At 43.7% G+C, this 15,299-nt stretch overlaps 1 protein-coding gene across 6 annotated transcripts in view; it reads left to right on the top strand.

Annotated features, from left to right (window-relative positions):
• Nucleotides 1-7,455: 7,455 nt before the first annotated feature.
• Nucleotides 7,456-15,299, top strand: part of Auts2 (activator of transcription and developmental regulator AUTS2) — a 1,155,764-nt gene continuing 1,147,920 nt past the window's right edge. The window contains exon 1 of one of the 6 annotated variants that reach the window (XM_058583037.1): nucleotides 7,456-7,522. Coding sequence is in view for 5 of the 6 variants with exons in the window: in XM_058583034.1 (XP_058439017.1) it covers nucleotides 9,838-10,146 (309 nt within the window). In the remaining variant the exon portion in view is untranslated. Of the gene's footprint in view, nucleotides 7,523-9,332; nucleotides 10,147-15,299 lie in introns of those variants that run through there. The other 5 variants (XM_058583034.1, XM_046456012.2, XM_046456011.2 and 2 more) reach the window with 5 other exon arrangements.

Consider the following 15,299-nt stretch of genomic DNA (forward strand, 5'->3'; position numbering starts at 1 on the left):
TAATGTGTGCTGAGACTAATTTCATTTGTTGAAATGGATACCAGGTGAATGTGTAATTAGAAGGTTATCTCTTTAAGACCTTGCGTGCAATTTTCTGAGTAGCTGTAACATGGAAGAGTTTAAAATATAAATAATTTCTGATTGGTGACCAAACTAGTATCTAGTTTCTTTCTTTCTTTTTTTTTTTTAAAGAGAGAGAGAGAGAGAGAGAGAGAGAGAGAGAGAGAGAGAATTTTTTTAATATTTATTTTTTAGTTTTCGGCAGACCCAATATCTTTGTTTGTATGTGGTGCTGAGGATCAAACCCGGGCTGCACGCATGCCAGGTGAGCACACAACCGCTTGAGCCACATCCCCAGCCCCATAGTTTATTTCTTAACAGTTGAAATTAAATTATAATTTCTTGCTGGGCATGGTGGCACACATCTGTTATTCTAGCTATTTGGGAGGCTGAGACAGTAGGATCACAAGTTGGAGGCCAGCCATGGCAATTTAGCAAGAGCTTGTCTCCGTATAAGAGTAAAAGGGCGCCAGTGTAACTCTGAGTTCAATCCCCATGGTCTCAAGGAAAAAGAAATAATTTTTTAATCATTTCTCCTACCAATTAAAGATACATTATAGGGTGACTCATCATTCCTACTCACCCAGGATGATTTTGGTTTTAGTTATGAAATGTTCAGCATTCTGGGAAAACCATCAGTTATAAGCAAAAGGGGACACTTGGTTACTACAATATACACACTTTACTCTTTAAAATAAAACATGATGCTTTATTTTATTATCATATTAAATTTAGTATAAGAAGGAGCAATTTAAAAATAAATTTCTGAGGCTGGAGTTGTGGCTCAGCGGTAGAGTGCTTGTCTAGCATGTGTGAGGCACTGCGTTCAATCCTCAGCACAACATAAAAATAAATAAAGAAAGGTATTGTGTCCAACTACAACTAAAAAATAAATACTTAAAAAAATAGACAAATTTCCATTTATATTACCACTAAAACAAACCAAATTTACACATGCAGTTTTGTTTCTTCTACACTTTGTTCTGACAAATAATATACAATTTAACAACTGTAAAAATAATTGTAACCTGAAATCCCAGTGAGTCTGAAAAAGTAGGATTAGAAGTTCGAGAGCAGCTTCAGCAACATGAGGTTTAAATATAAATAGTGAGACTTGGTCTCAAAATAAAAATTTAAAAAAAAGGGCTGGGGATGTAATTCAATGGTAAAACATCCTGGGTTCAATCCCCAGTACCAAAAAAACTCCAAAACAAAGAAAAAACAGAACAATTGTAATCAGAGGTATTTACAATTCTATTTATTAGTTAACAAATACATAGTTTCACAAAATCATAGGTTTAATAAATTCATTAAATTCTAACATATTTCCATGTTATAAGTTACTTATCCTTCATTTTAGGGCATTTATGTTGTTTTTCAAGTTTTTCCCCCAAATATAATGTTACAAATGTTTTTGTGTGCATAAATATTCATTTTGTATACATAAAATTCCTCCTTCAAACTTGAACTTTCAAGAAAAACACAACATAGGATAGAATTGTGCTGACAACATATAAACATTTTTCTTTTCATTTAAAAAAGAAAGACTTTAATACATTTATTTGCATTGCATAAACCCATTGTTTTCAAGCTCTGGGTCTTATCTGCAAAGACAGAAAACAGTATAATGTGTTTGTTCTGTTCAACACATAACCAATGTTTACTTTTCTTAGAATATATGTTTTATTTATATCTATATATTTTTCTGATAGCTTATCAATTATCCTATGTAACCATTTCATGAAACTTCCTGGTAATATAAATCCATGCTAGGAGTGGGGCAATATATTTATCTGGATATTTCAAACAACAAAGTATTTGCTTGTTTGTTCTGAAAGCCAGGATGATTTCATCACAGATAAAAATGTTTCCTTTTTTTTTGATCTTGCAAAACAATTAATAGCATTTAAAGAGAGAAATGTGATCACTGGGTAGTCATAATTTCATAAAGAAACATGTATTGTGTTCCAAAATTGACAGAGGCATTAAGGAACTCAGGAATACCACAAACTCATTTTTAAGGACCACCCTGCCCCGACTTTTCATACTGGAGATTGAACCTATGGCTGCTCTACCACAGAGATACATCCCCAACCCTTTTTTTTTTTTTATTTTGAGATAGGGTCTTACCAAATTATACTGCCTCAGCCTCCAGAGTCACAAGGATTACAGGTGTGTGCCACTGCACCTGCCTGGCTAAGAAGCCCTTTTAATACTAAGTCTTGAGTTTCCTTCCAACTTATTATTGGAGTTTCTGAAGGAGAAGTGTGAAAATCTAAAGATTCAAGTCTTCATCTGTACTATAAAACATAGCAGCCTAAGTCTACAAAATCTAAACTCAAATACAGAAAGGATAAGTCTTGAAAATCAGTTAACATTCATTGAGCATTCGGCACTGCCCACCCAGTCCTGTGACAGTTGAGTCACAGAATGTATGTGTAACAACAAAATAAGAGAATAGTGTGGCAAGTCCCATAACAGCAGTATAAACGGAGGGGACCTTGTCTCCTTCTGCACTGTGCTATTTCTAACAAAAATTGTAAGCAATCTAAATTTCTATTGATGAGACAGAAATCAAATAATATGTTGTGGAATGTTCATGTGATGGAATTAGTAGGCAACAGTGAAAACAATGCCCAGATGTATGTATCAACAGTTCTGACAAATAAAACACTGACTGTAACAGCAAATTTTAAAAGAATACATATAGACTGATCATGTATGTAGATTAAAAAACATGCAAAAGAATCCTTTTTTTGTTTAGGGATACTTCCATATGTATTAACAATATAGAGAAATGCATGGAATGGTAAGTGTGGGATTCAGAGTAATGATATCCCCTGGGGGATGGGAAAAGAAGATTTAAGGGGCCTGGGATTGCAGAGATTGGACAGGATTCTAGACAGGTACATAAGAGGGGTCAGGTACTTTGGAAAGGTATATAAACAGTATTCTTCTGGTAGGTAGTTTTTTTTTTAATCAATTATCCTTCAACTTAATTATTTTGTAAATAATATAAGCCCTTTTAGAAATGGGAAAGTACATGATTTGTCATTACTTCAAAATATTTAACAATACATAAACCCATAAATTAAAGTGCCACATAAGTAGAAAAGAGGATGATAATTCTAAATGGAAATAGTAAGAATAAGCTTTCTGGATGAGTTGGCTTTGATAGGTGAATGGAAATTCATTAAGTCTGGATGGCAGTAAAGGAGATTCTGGACTGATGGATCAGCATGGGCAAGGGTATGGAGTATTCTGGAAAGAGCTAGCTTAGGATGCACTGAAAAATACATTCTGAAATAAAGGAGTTTGAGAGGCAACAGGAATCAGACCATGAAAGGCCTTGAACATGGCAGAAACACAAACTAATTACTAAGTTTTGTGAATAGGAGGCTTGTAACTGGATCTGGACTCGAATTTATTATTTTTACTTATTATTATTGTTATTTGTGTGTGTGTGTATGTGTGTGTTGCTGGGAACTGAACGAACCTAGGGCATGTCTCCAGTATCTAGTATATTTTTTATGTAATTCCAGAGGGTGGATACTTTCTTCAACCAGGATGGTATCTTAGCTGGATCCGTTTTAGATCTATATTGCTCTTTAAAAATAAATGTAAAAATCATAATTCATCAGGAGTCATGTATCAAATCCATTAAAAATTGACACTTGGGTTTCAATCAGTAAAAAAAAAAAAAAAACCTTGATCTCTCATTGGTTGCTTTAAAGAGTCATTTGAAGTTTTTTCATATGACCTTCCATCAATTTTCACACTTGATCAAGTCACATGAAATTTTGAATTGAAAACATTTTCTGAGAAGAAATAAAGACACAATTTTTTAAAACACAAGGCTTATTAAAATTTTCAGAACCACTTTTTTGCATGAGCATCATTTGGTCATCAGCAGGCATCTTTCATTGGCTTCATATGGCAGAGACTGAAGAATATGGGTTGATCAACATGTCATTCATCAGAGACACCTGCAGAGATGATGAAAGTTTATCGTATAATATTATGGAAGGAGACATAACACTTAGCAGAGTGAACCACCACGCATCATCTTCTCTTGTCTTTTTTTCTGAACACTAAAACTGCAGTTTAAAAAAACAACTTCCAATGGAAAAAAAATTAAAACAGCAGGTGATAATTAGGGCAAAGTTACAACAATGTTATTGCTGATGGCCTACCTGTCAGTTAATGCAAGTTATCACTTCTCCCCAGGAGGAGTTATTATTAAAAACAACTTACTTAACGAGGGTTAAAGAAGAGATATTAAATGTATTAGTTTCCTTATTTGCTAATTTGGAAAGGGCATAAAGATAGATCCGTTAACTACCTCAGCTGTGTGTCTGGCTTCAACACAGACACACACAGATACACACACACACACACACACACAAACTGAAAGTTATAAATGACCAAAACATAAACCTTAGCTGCCTTCAGTTAAAAATCAATTTTCCTAATAAATTAAATTCAAATATTATATACCAGTATGTAATATCAAGAATGATGTGCTAATAATTGCCATGTTGGCAGAGTGCAAGACAGAAGGATATAAAAATTCAGTAATTTAGAAAACTTGGTACAGAAAATAGCTTTCACTAGAGGAAGGCTCAGAGTTAGGTTGTTGAGCTATGATAGTATTCTCTGACTGGCCAGGGTTGAATGTTCAAAATGTGATTTGAGTGTTAATCATCTATTTGAATAAAATAACTGGAGAGACTGGAGAGACTCTCATGGGTTAAGTAGTTTGTTCCTGAACATGATGTTTCTCCTTTTGTGTATTCTAGAATCATTGGGAGTTTTGCTTGCTAAACAAACAACTTCTTTTGGATTTTTTTGTTTTTAGCTTTACTCATTTGTCAATTGTAATCTCTAAGGCAAAGAATTTACCTCAGCTTTGGCTGATATGAATTATGAGCTCATTCATACCACCCATATCAAGTTTTAAGCTTTATCTTTCATTTTACCCAGTAAGAAATCTGATATGCTATGTTTCACATTGGTTTGCTATTTGGTATTCCATCATATCCACACTGAGTAGAACTGTATGAATCAACCCCAGCTTATTTTTCCATTCTATTGTTGATGAGCATTTGGGTAGTGTCATTAATACATGAAAAAATGAAATATCATATTGGCACTCGTTTGCATAGACATGGCATTTTAAAGTTTTGTATTGAAGTATAATATAGAGATGAATATATCATAATAACATAACTAGACAAATTTTTACATATCAAACATACCAGAACCAAAAAATAGAACAGGACCAGGTTCCCAGAAGCCCTCCTTGTGCTCCCTCTCAGTTGTCATCTCCTGTCAAGGGTAAGCACTATCCTGGCCTGTGTGAGTTTGTTTGTGTATTTTGTACAAATGGATTCCTCCAAAACTTATTTTCATGTGTCTCAGTTTTTCCACCTACCATAATTGGGAGATTCATTTGTTATTGTAAATTGAGAAGGTTGCTCATTCTTAATGTCATAGCATATGTTCTGTTGTATGAAGAATCTACACCAATTGTCCATTTTACTGTTGATGAACATGTGGATCTTTTCCAGTTTGGGGGTTATTATGAATAGGGCTGCTATGAGCAGTTTAATATGTATTTTGGTAAACATTTGACATTGGTGCATTCCTAAGAACGGAGTTGCTGGGTCAGTGGGCTTCCATATGTTTAATTTTAGTGGATGTCTCCAGTTTTTTCAAAGTGATTGTACTAAGTACACAGCATTTGACTATTTTTTTTTTTAACTGGGGCACTTTACCACTGAACTACATCCCCAAACCTTTATTTATTTTTTTAATTTGGAGACAATGTCTCCCTAAATTGTGCATGTTGACCTTAAACTTGTGATCCTCCCACCTCAGCCTCCCCAATCTCAGTGAGATTACAGGAAACTGCTCCTGTGACTGGCAAGCATTTGACTTCTTGAAGAAACATTCTAGGGAAGATGTTTCAGCATAACCACTAATAGAACAAGTTTTGGAGTCACTCAGACCAAATTTAGCCTACCTCTAAACTGCTGTGCCACCTTGGACAAGATACTTAACTTTAAGCCTCAGTTTACTTAACTGTAAAATAAGTGCAGTATAATAAAGTCTTCGTTAAAATCTGTGACAATTGGGGTTTTTTAAAAAACCTTGTATTCTATTTATTTATTTTATGTCGTGCTGAGGATTGAACCCAGGGCCTCACACGCACTATGTGAGAGCACTCTACCGCTGAGCCACAACCCCAGCCCCAACAATTGAGATTTTAATGCACTTTGGATAATGCCTAACTCATAGTACATTCTTAGCTTATAACACGGTAGTTATTAATCATTTGTTAGTGATTCAAACAGACAAAATGGAGAATTAGAAACAAATATTAGCAAACTAATCCACAAATAATTTTAATTCTGATAGAAGAAAACTGAAATTCTGACCCAAGAAAGGAATTACCAATTCCAGTGAGTACTACACTTGCACCCTGAAAAAAATCATTTAAACGTTATCCAAAAATGCATTTGCAAATTACTCTTGCCAGAGGCAAGGTTCTTGGATGCAGAGCATTACCATCCATTTTTTTTCTACCAGATATTACTCTTTAAAGCCAGGACTGCCCAGGGCTACTCTGGAAAGTCACTAATATAATACCTTTTATTATATTTGCCAATTTCACACCTTCCTCAGCCTAATCCCCAAAGTTGTTGAAAAGTGACTATAATTGGGCCATTAATTTATAGTTTTCTTGGAATCTTGTATCTAAGACAACTTTTGGATCCCTAAAAATGAGTCCAGCTCCTTGCTTTAAATGACAAAGAGCTTGCCTTTATTTTGTGGGATGAACTTGATGACCTCTTGTTTTCAGCATCCTAGAAGTTAACACAGGTACGTTCTGTACAGAGGTCCTGTTTAGCCAATTGTTCCAGAAGCTGCAGGCTCAGTCAGCTTAGAGAGGTAATTTTGGAAGGTGGCATTGTGTTTGTTCCTAACAAATTGAATCAGATCCCATATACCAGGCACTATTTTTAAGAAATAAAGCACACGATCTTCTTGAAATTATGTAATTTTTGAGGCAGCAGTGGTAGACCTGAAAGGGCACTTTCTGAACATTTAATTGAACTTCTTTGATTTACAAGATAGAAAATTAGTCATTTAGAAGTCTCGCCCAAGGTCAAAGGGTTTCTTCCCTGTACAAGCATAAAGCTTGACTTCTAATTCTCAGTCCAGACCATCTCTGCAACTGGTATCTTGAATCCCCTGCACCCCACATCATTACTTCCACTCATATTTTAGACAGATGCAGACCTGGGATATAGTGATGGGGAAGCTGGAGTGTAACTTAAAAATAGGGAATGACAAATCATGAACATTTTTTTTTTCCGGAAGCGCACGAGGAGAGAGGCTTGCGTGCTCCTGGTAGAGTCCGGGAGCTAGGAAGGCCCTCGGGACTGTGTGCACCACGGTAAGCCGGGTTAGTTCTAATCACACTGAAATGGGAAAGGAGGGGGGGCAGCGTGGGGGATAAAAGAAAAAGAAAAGCAGCCAGTCAGTCCGGGGTGTGTCGGAGAAAACTCGGTCCTCCGCTGTTTCCTTCCACCTCTTTCCCATATAACTAATGAGACGCGTAAGCCGGGATTCTAAATTAAGAAGGGTCCTACACAGAGCCTAGAGACCCGGTCACTTCCCTTCCCTTCCTCCCCGAGTGGGCTGTCCCGGGCGACAGGGTGACGGGCGGTGGGGTTCTGGTCGCACGGACAGTGAGGTGCCAAGGGGCTGGTGACGGCCCGCGGGATCCCGATCCCGTGGACGGCGGTGGCCCTGCCTCCCTCGGCTCCTCAGGACAACTCTCCACAAGCACCAGCTGCTTTCGGGCGCGGGGACGCGGTGGAAGCCCGCGGCGGCGGCGGCGGCGGCTCCGACGGGTCAAGTTCGCGGCCGCCCGCGCCCCTGGCCACGGTGGAGGCCGCCCGGCGCGGGGAGGCTCGGCCTCGCGCGGCGGCGCCACGTGGGGAAAAGTTTGCAGTAGCGCTGCGGGGCCTCGCGCGGCCGGACGCCCGCTCCCTCTGCGGCGCCCGGTCATGCCCCGGCCCCGAGCGTCCTCCTCCGACCCCACGGGTCGCCGGGGGAAACGCCCTGGGGCTCCTCGGGCGGGTCGAGGAGCAAGTGTCCCGGGAAGGCGCGCAGTGCGCGCGGAGGGTGGGGGACGGCCGGCGGGGTGCTTGGGACGGCCGCCCCCGCGCGCGGCCCCCGCCGCTCGTCCCCCTCGCCCCCCGCCACTCGCCCCCCGCCACTCGCCCCCCGCCACTCGCCCCCCGCCACTCGCCCCCCGCCACTCGCCCCCCGCCACTCGCCCCCCGCCACTCGCCCCCCACCCCCCGCGCGGCGCCCCGCTACCCCCAGTGCGCAGGCCCGGCCGCCCCAGCGCGCATGCCCTGGGCTCGCGAGCGCTGCCGGCCCCCAGCCTTCTGCTTTCCACACACTCTACAACTGGGGAGGGGGCGGGGGCGGAGGAGCCCGGCCGTCCACGTGATCTTGTTGGCCGGGAGCGCGCGCCGAGCGGGGCGCGGGGAGGCGGTGGGCGTGAGCGCGCGCGGGCGAGGCAGCAAGCGGGCGGGCGGCGCGGGGCTGGGCTGAGGCGGCGGCGGCGGCGGTGGGCCGGCCGCGCAGGGGGAGGAGCGGGAGCGCAGCGAGGCGGGCGGAGGATGGGGCCGTGCCCGGGCTCCCGCTGCAGCCGCCCGGGGACACGCCGTGCACCCTCCGGCTCGGGGCTTCGGCGGCGGCGGCAGCGTTAGCGGCGGCGGTGAGAGTGGCGTTCTTGTCAGCGCTTCTGCCTGGGGCGGTCGGCGCGAGGCGGCGGCGGCTCCCCAGCTGCTCCCGGGGAGCTTTCTTTCTGCTCTGCTTTGCTTGTCGACCGCCTGCCTCGCCCTCCCGGTTTTGGGGAAGGGCGCCCTCTTCTCGGGACCCGGACTCTGTTTTGTGGCAGGGGCAGCGCGGCGCTCCGCTCCCCTCCGGCAGCCCGGGGCCAAGCGCTACCTCAACTGCCCAGCGAGACTCGCCCGCCGCGCGCGGCGCCCCGGGGCACGAGCCGGGCGTTATTATGCGCCCCGCGCTGGGTAGTCTGGCCGCGCCGCGGCCGCTGCCCGGCCCCGGCCGCCGCCGGCTGCGCGGCTCGGACCTCTTGCGGCCCGGCAGTGAGTTTCCTGCGCGGCGAGCGTGAGCAGCGGCGGGGGCGTTCTCCCGCGCCGGGGCGGGCGAAGTTCCGCGCCCCCACTTTGCCGCGACCTTTGCGGGCCCGCCGGCGGGTGCGGGCGGCTATCGTCTGCGTGGGGCGGGGGGCGCGGCGGGCCGCGGCCGCGGGGCGGGCTCCCCCGAGCCTCCTCGTCTCCCGATCAAAGCATTCCGCTATTCTGATTTATTGCCTGCTCGGCGAGTTATTTCTCTGCCTCCGAAGGAGACCTGTGTGTGCAGCCATTACTTTGCTCGGCGCCGCTCGCAGGCGTCTCGGCCCTCGGTGCGGCGGGCAGCCCCGCACTTGGGCTCGCGCCCCGCGCCCTCGCCGCGGCTCCCTCCCCTCTCCCCGCCCCTTCCCCTTCTTTCTCCGCGCCTTCCTCCTTCCCTCGCCGCCGGCGCTCGGCCGCCGCCGCCCCCGCGCCCTGCTCGGGGCGGAGGGACGCCGTGCAGCTGGAGGGAGGGCTCCGTGTCAATTTTTTTGTGCGGCCGCGGCCGGAGCCTGTGGCGCGCGGGCGGCGAGCGCGGGGACCCCGGCGTGGCAGAGCCATGGATGGCCCGGCTCGGGGCCATGGACTCCGCAAAAAGCGGCGGTCGCGGTCGCAGCGAGACCGGGAGAGGCGCTCCCGGGGCGGTCTGGGGGCCGGCGCGGCGGGCGGCGGCGGGGCCGGCCGGACCCGGGCGCCCTCGCTCGCCTCGTCGTCGGGCTCCGACAAGGAAGACAATGGGAAGCCCCCGTCCTCCGCCCCGTCCCGGCCCAGACCCCCGCGGAGGAAGCGGCGCGAGTCCACCTCGGCCGAAGAGGACATCATCGATGGGTTTGCCATGACCAGCTTTGTCACTTTTGAAGCGCTGGAGGTAAGCGCCCCCTCCCCCCGTCTGCCTTTATGCGAGGCCCCGTTGGCGGCGCCGGGCTCCCTGCCGGGCTCGTCGCGCTCGGCGCTGTCTGTCGGTCTGTCTGGCCCGCCGGGGCTGCCGCGGGCGGGGGCGCGGGCGGAGCGCCGGCGGCGGACTCGCGGAGCCCTGCCCGCCTGCGAGTCTCCGCCTGGCTCGCCTTCCGCGGCGCCCCCTTCCCGCACCCCTCCACAGCGGATGGGCAGAGAGAAAGGGGTGCGGAGACCACAACAATGCGCCCCCCTCCGCGGAGAGCGCTGCCCCTGCCCCTGCCTCTGCGCCCTCCCCAATCATGGCTTCTTGGCTGGTGAAGTCTCTGCTGGGCTTGGGGCGCCTGTGGACCGTTCCCGGGTGCTTCTCCAGAGCCGGTGTCCGCGGTGTCTAGCACACACCTTTCCTGGTGTCCTGGAGCCAGAGACGGAGGGGTTTCGTGGTTTTTTTTGCCACCCCCGCACCGCATTTTTTTTTTTAATTGAAGCTAGGGAAGGGGGCGTTTTCTCCTGTTTGGGAGAAAGGAGGGAGGAGGGGAGAGAAGAGGAAAGGATGGAATATTTTTCTGTATTCCGTGTGGAGCTCTGTTACAGCAAGGGTTAATTATAATGTTATCTGTACACATACACATGCCCGTGTGTGTGTACATGAGCAATTTAGTTGAAGGACAGAAAAAGGTACACCAGAGGACTGGTAGGAGGAAAGAATAAAATTCTAGCTGGTTGCTGAAGGGCTTGTCACAATTGTACCTCTCCTTTTCCTTTCCCTTTTTTTGGGGTGTGTGTGTGTATGCTTTTCCTAAGTGATTTGCTTTGTGTGTGTGTGTGTGTATGTGTGTATGTGTGTGTGTCTTTATTCCTTAGGCACCTGCGGGCAGCTTTGGTTTTCAAATGCACATTTTCCTACCGGTTAAGAGGCTTGGGGTGGTGGTGGTCGTGGTGTTCGGAAGATGGTACTAGAGCGGGTCTGTCTAGGGTTCAGGGGAAACTATATTTGCCTGGACAGATCTAATTTGATACTAGGATTGAGCATTGGCCTCTGAATTTTAACTGCCCCCCCCCCCATTTCCCTGTCCCTTCCCCCAGTGTTCCATACCACACACACACACACCAAATGCTTTTGAGACTGCAGAGTTGGTCCAGCTTTCTTAAGCACAAAACCTTTCTTGCACCTAATGTGAAGGTTTGAGAATCCTGAAGGAAAGTTTTCACTTTAATTTTTTTTAACTGTTATTATGGTATTGTTTCAAAAGCACAAACACAAACTTTTTCGATGAAAGGTTATGTTTTACATATAGTAACTGTACTTCTGTGTATGTGTTCTGGTGTCAGGTTAAAAAAAATCTTACTGTTAGCATTGCTCTTTTCTGTGAACTGCTTTTGGTCGAGGTGGTGGTGGATGGTGGACATTGGTTGGGGAGGAAGGGAAGGTGATGATGGTTATTTGGTGGTGACTACAGATTTTGATGTCAGTGATGGAATCAGTTACCCTTTGGTTCTAGAACTGGTGTATTGGCCAAAATTTTGAGTGTTGAGGCTCACCACTTAGGATAATTCTAACCGTGGCTTTAACTTTGCCCAGGTGAATGGGTACTTTGAAGTGTGACTTCTCTTCAAGGTAGAGATTGATATGGCATCATGTATTCCTAAGAGAAAGCATTGCCTAGAATTTGGTTCACCATTGCTAATTTGTGGTTGGTTCAGGAAAGTACTTGTAAAAGATGGTTACAAGTGGTTCTGCTTTCTTTGTGGTCCCTCTCATTAAGCAAGAATGGCCTCTGGATTCCCATGATCATTTTGGAAGACCAAATAGAGATGGATAGATCGATATAACATGTAATAATTTCTGATTGTTTTATTTTTAGTAAGCTCTCATAGCTAGGCTTATATACTTATGCCAGTTTATAACAATAGCTGTTTGGGTTTGTAAAATATTTATCAATATGCTTGGCTTTTGAAAGAAAATGTGCTCTTTCCAGTTTATTTTGAGTTTGAAAACTTAATTTTTAAATAAGACCCCAATTTAAAAATGTACTACTAATACTGTTTCTTTCCTTGCTGTAATTGTTTTCTGGTACTTTTCCAGATTCAAAACTCAGGTTACTTTGGTTAGCTGAACCCTGTGTCACCTTCATATCTAAATATATATATCTGTGTGGGTATAACAGGCCTAACTTTTTGAAAAGTTTATTTAAAATTTGGTAGCAAATGTACACATACACAAAAGTAGACAAGCCGAACATTAATTCTTAATAAACCCAACACCAAAGTTCAGTAACTAACAACTCATGTGTTATCACGTTTCTTTCGTGGTCCATGTACTTACTCCCTGCTCTCAGATGTGATATCTCATCTGTAAATGTTTGTATATAAATCTCTAAATAAGGACTCAAAAACTACAAAACCCCCACAGTATCATTATCATTCCTAAAGAAATTCACCAGTTTCCAAATGTCAGATATGCTATTACTATTTACATTTTCATAGGTCTAACTTTTGTAGGAAAGCTGTTAATCAACTTTTCATATTAAACACACTGGGGAAAAATATTTGTCTGGTTCTTTAGCAAAAGGTAGATGTGGTGTCTGCTTGGTATCACACAGTGTCCTTTTTGGATAGTCAGAATATATGTGTAGTGATTGTTAAAATAAAACCTCTCATGTTCCACTAATCATTTTGGAAGGTTTAGTAAATTATAAACCAGGAAACATGAGGGCTGATTAGGAAACAGGCAACTAAACTATGAACTTGGACAAAAATGTGTGTTAAGACCATGTTTGTAAATGTTAAGAATTATTATAGAGCCTAAGAGTTACCCTAAATGTATACTGTGTTTTTGAGCCCTGTGTTTAGAACTGAAAACAATTGTTATCACCTCTCACTAAGGCTGCTGCTGGTATGATGCGATGATAAGAAACCAGAAATATTGACTTTCATAGCTAGGCTTATATACTTAGGCCAGTTTATAACAATAGCTGTCAGACTCAAGGAACATACTTCAGGTGTTAGTGGACACATTGACTTCATGATTTTGTCTTGAGTAGCTTGATTTTGGGCTCCCTTTTAAAAAACTCATAATGAAATATGTTGACATAAATAATTCCAGTCCAGCTATGATTTTACAGATACTGGAGAGTAAGGAATTAAACGTGTCTAATGAAAGCCTTGATTTTTATGCTGATTAGTTTTACTATTGTTTGAATCTTTTTTTAGATGATGAAAGCTGTACGGGTAGTTTGGCAAGTCTCACACCTCATAGACAGTGAAACTGGCTGAGGTAGTTTTATATTCTGCAGGGACATTTCCCTTGAGTAATTGTTCCCTGAAGTTCAAATGTGTGATTATGAAGAATCTGATGATAGAAGATAAGAGGGTAGGTGAGGAGGCTAAAGTTGAACATGGTGTTCTTTTCATTATGTAGTAGAGAAGTGGAATTACCATTTGGGTATGGTATTGTTTAGCTGGAAATTTTTTAAATGACAGAATTAAGAGCGAATATCCTCAGATATGTTTAGTTTTTTTTTTTTTTTTTTTTTTTTTTTTTTTACAGTGGGTGCAGCTAAGAACTTACAAATGGTGGAAATATTGGGGTCCTAGTACCATCAGTGCATGCCGATGCACCAGATAATAGAAACTTTTTGATGTTTGGCTTTTTGTGTCATCTCTGTTAAGAGGAAGTCATGTGAGCATTATGGCTGAAAATTTGATTTTGCAAATCTACTTCCCCTTTATTCTTTTAAAAGTATTTTTTTAGTTGTAAATGGATACAATACCTTTATTTTTATGTGGTGCTAAGGATGGAACCTAGTGCCTTCCACATGAGAGGAGAGCATTCAGTCACTGAGCCACAACCTCAGCCCCCCTCCCCTTATTCTATTTTTTGTGCATTGGGTTCTTTGGGAATATTCACTTAGTGCAACTGACATGGGGATGTAAAGATTAAATTGGTGGAATTAGCAGACAAGAGACTTGTTAGAGCCTTGGAATCTTGTGAAAATTAAGGAACACAGTTCTTTCTGGTGAGTATAAGATCATACTATGGTTTTCATTTTCTAGCTCTGTCTCAGGGCTTACCCACACATCAGTGGTCTTAAATAGGCTGTACAAAAAAAAATTATACTTTTTTTAAGTTGTAGATGGATACGGTAGCTTTGTGTTTATTTTTTTATGTGGTGCTGAGGATCAAACCCAATGCCTCATGCATGTGAGGCAAGCACTCAGCTACTGAGCTACAAACCCCAGCCAGCTGTACAAAATTTGATGTACTTATTATATGCCATGTTTCCAACAGTTTGTTATGGTCAAGTCTCAATGAGTTGTTTTAAAAACAACAATAATCATGTTCTTTATTTGAGAGAGCAAATATTTATGGATTGCTTCGTATGTGCAAGGCATTAGAAATATGGAGAAACCTTAAAAAATATATATAGCATCTTGAAGATGTATGCAGTTTAATTGATAAGTTTATCACCTGTAAAATAATTTTGAAACAGGTATTTGAATACATAATAAGTAGACTTAGATATAATAAGTGCAGTAGACTTTCAAAGATAGGCTGAAGTTTTTTTTTTTTAAATTTAAGTATTTTTTAGTTGTAGTTGGACACAATACCTTTATTTTATTATTTTTATGTTGTGCTGAGAATTGAACCCTGGGCCTCACATGTGCTAGATAAGTGCTTTACCACTGAGCCATAACTCCAGCCCCAGACAGAAGTTTTTGAGGGGTCTTCATGGAGAAGTTGGGTCCTAGAAGGATGAAGTGATATGCATAGATAGGGTAGGAGTGGAGAACTGGAGAGCATTTTAAATACTGAAGAAGCACAGAAAATAGACCAGTAAGAAGACGTTACGTTATGTGATTAAGACAAGGGGGCAAGGAAGTGCTATTAGAATTGAGTGGAACAGTAAGAGAGCATGTTGCCATACAAGGTTTTTAATCCCAGCCAATCAGAAGGCTGAAGCAGGAGAATTCTGAGTTCAAGGCTGATTTCAGCAACTTTAATGAGACCCTATTTCAAATTAAATATAAAGCTGACGATGTATCTCCATGGTAGAGCCCCCCTGGGTTCACAAAAAGAAAAAAGTTACAGGGTCAAGAGACCTGTGGAGACCTATGGTCCAGGCT

Source organism: Marmota monax, unplaced genomic scaffold (genome assembly GCF_021218885.2).
Source record: "Marmota monax isolate L192 unplaced genomic scaffold, Marmota_monax_Labrador192_F-V1.1 WCK01_AAM20220418_F8-fsc00235, whole genome shotgun sequence".
Taxonomy (NCBI): Eukaryota; Metazoa; Chordata; class Mammalia; order Rodentia; family Sciuridae; genus Marmota; species Marmota monax.